Source organism: Anabas testudineus, chromosome 2 (assembly GCF_900324465.2).
Source record: "Anabas testudineus chromosome 2, fAnaTes1.2, whole genome shotgun sequence".
In the NCBI taxonomy this organism is placed as follows: domain Eukaryota; kingdom Metazoa; phylum Chordata; class Actinopteri; order Anabantiformes; family Anabantidae; genus Anabas; species Anabas testudineus.
This window is the reverse complement of record NC_046611.1, coordinates 16461004-16467870: the sequence shown is the minus strand read 5'-3', so window position 1 is coordinate 16467870 and position 6867 is coordinate 16461004. Positions and strand designations below refer to the sequence as shown.

Sequence of the window (6867 nt, the reverse complement as noted above, 5' to 3'; positions counted from 1 at the left end):
GATCTCTCTTGCTAATTCCAGTCAGAACTCTGGCTGCAGCATTTTGGATTAACTGGAGGCTTTTTAATTAATTATTGGGACATCCCATTAATAAGGAATTACAATAGTCCAGTCTGAAAGTAACAAATGCATGGACTAGTTTTTCAGCATCACTTTGGGACAGGATGCTTCTAATTTTAACAATGTTTCTCAGGTGAAAAAGACAGTTCTAGAGATTTCTTTGATGTATGAAGTGAAGGAGATATCCTGATCAAAGATAACTCCGAGATTTCTTACAGTATTACTTGAGGCAAGTACTAAGTCATCAAGAGTGAGAATGTGTTTAGACATAGTGTCTCTGAGATTTTTAGGCCCAAACAGTATAACCTCTGTCTTGTCTGGATTTAGGAGAAGGAAATTGGAGGTCATCCAGGCCTTTATGTCTTTTAAGCATTCCTGAAGTTTGACTAATTGATTAGTTTCTCCTGGTTTCATAGATAAGTATAGCTGGGTATCATCTGCATAACAATGGAAATTTATAGAGTGTTTCCTAATAATATTGCCTAAAGGGGACATATATAAAGTGAAAAGAATCGGTCCAAGCACAGATCCCTGTGGAACTCCATAGCTGACTTTGCTGTGCATGGAAGACTCATCATTAACGTGTACAAACTGAAATCTATCCGATAGATACGATTTAAACCACTCTAGTGCTGTTCCTTTGATTCCAATGACATGTTCCAATCTGTGTAATAAAATGTTGTGATCTATAGTGTCGAATGCAGCACTAAGATCTAACATGACGAGTATAGAGAGTAGTCCATTGTCTGATGCTAGTAGAAGATCATTAGTGACCTTTACCAGTGCTGTTTCTGTACTATGATGTACTCTAAATCCTGACTGGAAATCTTCATACAAGTTATTGCTACGCAGGTGGTCGTACAATTGCTTAGACACTACCTTTTCAAGAATTTTAGAGATAAAGGGCAGATTGGATATTGGTCTATAATTCACTAAGACCCCTGAGTCCAGAGTAGGTTTTTTGAGCAGGGGCTTGACTACAGCAACCTTAAAAGCCTGTGGTACGTAGCCTATTTGTAAAGACAGATTGATCTGATCTAATATGGACGTGCTGATCAAAGATAAGACATCCTTGAGGAGTCTAGTCGGGATGGGATCTAAGAGACATGTTGATGGTTTAGAGGAATTAATTACTGAAATTAATTCGGAATGATCTACGGGGAGGAAGCAGTCTAAGTACGAGTGTGGTCTTGCAGATGAATCTAAAGTTGTTGTACAGTCCATGCTATATGCAGGGAGGATCTGATAAATCTTTTCTCTAATAGTTGTGATTTTATCAGAAAAGAAATTCATAAAATCATTGCTGCTGATAGTTGAGGGAATACTAGGCTCAACCGAGCTATGACTCTTTGTCAGCCTGGCTACAGTGCTGAAAAGAAATCTGGGGTTGTTCTTATTTGCCTCTATTAATGAGGAGTAATATGAAGTTCTAGCTTTACGCAGGGCTTTTTTTTTATATATTTTTAAACTATCTTTCCAGGCTAGGAGATATTAATCTAAATTGGTGGAACGCCACCTCCTTTCCAACTTACGTGATTTCTGCTTTAAGCTACGGATTTGTGAATTGTACCATGGAACTAACTTCCTCTGACTCACTAGTTTCTTTTTCAGAGGAGCAACAGTATCAAGTATTGTTCCGAGTGAAGCAGCATGACTATCAACAAGATAGTCCACTTGTGCTGGAGTAACATTGAAATAACTGCCTTCCTCTGTGTTGGTACATGGCTCTGAAATAAAAGATGGAATCAGTTCCTTAAATTTGTCAACAGCATTTTCACATAAACATCTACTGAAGTGAATCTTATCCGTAGGTTTAGTAAAGTTTGGTACTGTAAATTCAAATGTAATTAAGAAATGGTCAGATAAAAGAGGGTTTTGGGGAAAAACTATTAACTGATCAACTTCCACACCGTATGTCAGAATAAGATCAAGGGTGTGGTTAAAACAGTGAGTGGGTTTATTTACATTTTGGGTTAAACCAATGGAGTCTAATAGAGAATTAAATGCAGTGTTGAGGCAGTTATCATCAACATCTACGTGGATATTAAAGTCACCCACTATAATGACTTTATCTGCACTAAGAACTAAATCAGATAGAAACTCTGAGAATTCATTTAAAAACTCAGAGTAAGGGACAGGAGGACGGTACACAATAACAAACAGGACTGGTTCAGAGAGGCTAAGAGTAAGGCTCTCAAATGAATTAAAACTATGTTTAGGTCTGGGGTTGATAACAAACTTGAGTGGGAGATTGCTGCTACTCCTCCACCCCGACCTGTGCTTCTAGGAACATGATAATTAACATGACTTGAGGGGGTCGACTCATTCAGAGAGACATATTCATCCTGCTGCAGCCAGGTTTCAGTAAGACAGAATAAGTCTATTTGATGGTCAATTATCAAATCATTCACTAACAGGGATTTAGACGAGAGAGATCTGATATTTAAAAGTCCACATTTGATTGTTTTCTTTTTATTTTGTTCTAAGAGAGGAGTCGTCTTTATTTTTATTAGGTTTTTATGAATAACTCCTCTTGTTAGTGTTAGTTTTAGATATAAATAATTTAGGTACTCGGGGAGCAGACACTGTCTCTATGGGGTTATGGTAGTTTTGGGGGGGTGACGGCTGTAAGGAAGCTGCAGAGAGGTGTGTAAGACTGCGTCTCTGCGTCCTGGGCTCCACTCTGACATGTCAGGGTTCAGGTCGTCTAATAAACTCTGTCATATACCTAGAGAGTTGAGACGCACCATCTAAAGTGGGATGGATGCCGTCTCTTCTAATCAGCCTAGGTTTAGTTTATGTAGCCCACGTTGTTAGCGGGACACCACTTAGACATCCAGTGGTTGAATGACGTCATGCGGCTAAACATGTCGTCACTGGTCAGATTGGGAAGGGGCCCAGAGAAAACTACGGAGTCCGACATCGTTTTGGCAAAGTTACACCGATTCAACGTTAATTTTAGTGACTTCCGATTGGCGTAATCGGGCGTCATTAACTCCTGTGTGAATTATTATCTTACTGTATTTACGTTTATCCTTACACAGGAGTTTTAAATAGGACTCGACGTCACCCGCTCTGGCCCCAGGAATACACTTGACTATGGCCGCTGGAGTCTCTAACTTCACGTTTCTGACTATGGAGCTGCCAATAACCAGAGTGGGTTTCTCAGCAGGTGTGTTGCTGAGTGGGGAAAACCGGTTAGAAACGTGAACCTGGTCGTGGTGAACCTTGGGCGAGTGTCTAGGGTTATGCTTCCTACGAACCGTCACCCAGCTGGAAACTGCCGGGGGACAGCTAACAGGAGCTGTGCTAACAGGAGCTGTGCTAACAGGAGCTGTGCTAACAGGAGCTGTGCTGGCTGGCCCCACACCGGCTTATTCAGTTTCTTAGTGTCGCTGGCTCTGATGCTGTCATCCAGCAGACGACAGCAAATAATATCGCACTGGCTACAGCAGACTGGTAGAAGATCTGCAGCATCTAGTTGCACACATTAAAGGACCTGAGCTTCCTCAGAAAGTAGAGTCTACTCTGTCCCTTCTTGTATACAGCCTCTGTGTTGAACTTCCAATCCAGTCTGTTGTCCAGGTGAACTCCACCACCTCCACCTTCTCACCCAGACATGGACACAGTGTCAGAGGTAGTTCTCTTCCTCCTGAAGTCCACAACCATCTCCTTGGTCTCGCTTAAAAAATACTACTCAGCAGTAGTAACAACAATCATAAATGCTACATAACAGACTAAAAAATAAAGTCAGTGTGAATATAATCCAAAAAATTAAAGAAATAAAATTTTAATTTTAAGTTTAAAACCCATTCATTCACCCAGCGTCCAGCAGATGGAGATATTTAACTAGTGATGACAGAGAAGTGATGAGTTGATGTTGACAGAGTGGAGTTGATCGTCTACCTGAGTGAGCAGGTTTGTTCAGTTTTAAAATACTGGATAAAGAAGGAAGGGAGAAGGAATTACTTCAGATTATTCCCACAGGTTTACTTTGGAGCTAGTGCTTAAACAATTCAGAAAAAAACTTGAGCAAAGTTTGCAATTACTTGTGTTTGTGTACAATAATTTTATTTGTACACAAATGCAGTATTTGTGTTTGTGTCATTAATCAAGGCAGCTACACAGAAATATCTTCAAAGAAACTCAATTTCCTGAGACAACTTCAGAAATCTTTATTTCTGTGAAAGCAACAAACAAGAACATTTTAATCTGAAAGAGTGAAAATTGTCCTATACATATAAACATTTCCCTTCATTAGCCTTAGCATTAATTATTAAATAGAATATTAAAAGCAAACAAAATAATTACTGCAAAACTTTATATGAGACATGATCCTCCGATCCAGTGCAGCAAACTACAGACAAACTGTTTGGTACCTGTATGTTCAGAATGTGTTTTATATGGACCTGTTATGCAACCCTTAAGGGGAGGGCGGGGGGAGGGGGATGTCAACTTTGTAACTGTGTAGGTACCAGATATATAAACAGCTTGAACAAATGCTTTAACATTTTTCATTGTCATCTTTGCACAGTGTACTGTACTGAGAAAAGATGGCCTCAATTGCTACAGGTAAGAAGAAAAATCAATTATATAAATAATTTGCCATGAAAAAATATCAATTTGTGATCCTATTCACTCAAATATTAGGACATAAAGCCAGTGTTGAAATATGTCAGAAGCCTTGTTGTATGAATTTTACAGGTCCTGATTTGAGAATTGTGGTGATAGGAAAAACCGGCGTGGGCAAGAGTGCTGTTGGAAACACCATCCTGGGACAGAAGTGTTTTATGTCTCGTCCCAGTTCAGAGTCAGTGACTCAGTCCTGTGAAATCCATGAGACAGAGCACGATAGCAGAAAAATAAGTGTGGTAGACACGCCAGGGTTCTTGGACACTGAGAAATCACCAGAATTCATCAAAACAGAAATTGTTAGATGTGTTGAACTCTCACGTCCTGGTCCTCATGTGTTCCTGCTGGTCCTGCAAATTGGTCGATTCAGAAAGGAAGAGAAAAACGCTGTGGAGGTTCTGCAAGAGCTGTTTGGTCCAAGAGCTAATCAGTACATGATTGTGCTGTTTACCCGTGGTGGTGATCTCGGTGACATGACCGTAAAAGAGTATGTAGGTGAGGGGAAGGTAGACAGCGTCATCGAAAGCTGTGGAGGCAGGTTCCACGTCTTTGAAAACACCAGGGATGACAGAAATCAAGTAGAAGAGCTGATCAGGAAGATTGATGACATGGTGGCAGCAAACGGGGGAACACACTACACAGATGCCGTGTATGAAGAAGTGCAGTCAGTGGTGGCAACAAGAGGAAGCAAGCAGGTTTGCATGCAATATAGCTCCAATAGCTCCACAATAGTAACTAGTTCTTCTGTGTCTACTTACAAGATGGCAAGGGCAACAAGCGCACATTTGGCTATGTGTAAAAATTTTTAAAAATATGAAACACTGACACATCACATTGAGGATAAATGTGTGGTATTAGGTTTTCTTACCTAATTAAAAAAATAAAATGTATGATGATGATCATACAAATGTCTTTAGTAGTGATAAAGTGATTCTTGTTGTTATACATAAACTTGCTCCCGATTTTGCACAGTTGTGTTGGTATGGTACATTAAAAAGGTAATGGTTTGTTTTCTAATTTTCACTTATTAATGTAACACATATGACTAATCATGTTCTACATATTATATACTATTGTATGACATTCTCTTTGGAGTTATAAACATTACATTTATACCATAATACATTTTTAGCTGTGAATAGGTGTTTTTTTTTTTCTTTCCTTTCACACAGGACTTTGGAATTTGGACAACATGTTTTAACTGTTTTGAAAAAGAATGAAAAAAAAAATGAAACCAATGTAAACATTTTTAACGTGACGTGTGTCTGTGTTTGGTAATGATAAAGATTAAGACTTTTGATTATTGAGTTGTGAAGAATCTCAATTTGAACTTGAAAATTGACCCATGGCAGTGGAGAAAAACTGTAAGAGCTTTAAATGTTAAGTGTGAAAAAATAAAGTAAATCTGAAGAATAAAGATATCAGGTTTTCCTACTTCAGTAACTTATTGCTTGTATAATAATGGGGCTGCTATACATAATTGCACTGTTTCTAATACCATCATAACAGAAAAATAACTGAAAAACAACCAAAAAATGGTATCCTGTAGAGTGAGCATGACTGTTACTCTTTATTGAATCTCTGGGGCTGTGTCTGTGTGGAAAACCTAATTTTCCCAGGTTTGGAATAAATAATCATCAGTGTCCTTTTTGCTGGACATTTTTTTTATAACTTAATAACATTTTATATTTTCTGTTTTTAAAATATTTTGGCTCAATACATCTGCTCAACAACTGCATTTGAGTTTTAATTATGTGAGATATAGAAGATTTTAAGTATTAATGAAGTTGAAGCTGCTTTGCCAATTTATAATTCAAAACAGAGACATTTAATTTATGTGAAATCATCATTAGTTTGTGCATTAATAAATACACAACCCAGTGACTTTTGAACACGCCATTACACTTTTATCTTGAAAGGTGACAAAATAGAGCAAAGAATTAATGTTTGGTTTGATTACAACAAGGTGTCCTGCTCTGGAAGCAGAAAAGCATCCACACAACAACACACTGCCACCTTCATCACCGACCACAGTAATCATGTTTTTTTTTTTTTTTTTGAGGAACTCAAACTTGGAACTGTCTTTCAAGCTGTTCATTTTTTGAATCTCCACCACTCTTTAGTTTTGAGGGTCACCTAGGTTTTTACCTCGCCACTCATGCACAGATGCTATTT

At 38.4% G+C, this 6867-nt stretch overlaps 1 protein-coding gene across 1 annotated transcript; it reads left to right on the top strand.

The window, feature by feature from the left end:
* Positions 1-4541: 4541 nt before the first annotated feature.
* Positions 4542-6113, top strand: LOC113163101 (GTPase IMAP family member 9-like). The gene is made up of 2 exons (XM_026361435.1): positions 4542-4632; positions 4765-6113. The coding sequence occupies exons 1-2, from the start codon at positions 4614-4616 to the stop codon at positions 5499-5501; spliced, it is 756 nt and encodes a 251-aa protein (XP_026217220.1). The 5' UTR covers positions 4542-4613; the 3' UTR covers positions 5502-6113.
* The last annotated feature ends 754 nt before the right edge of the window (positions 6114-6867 follow it).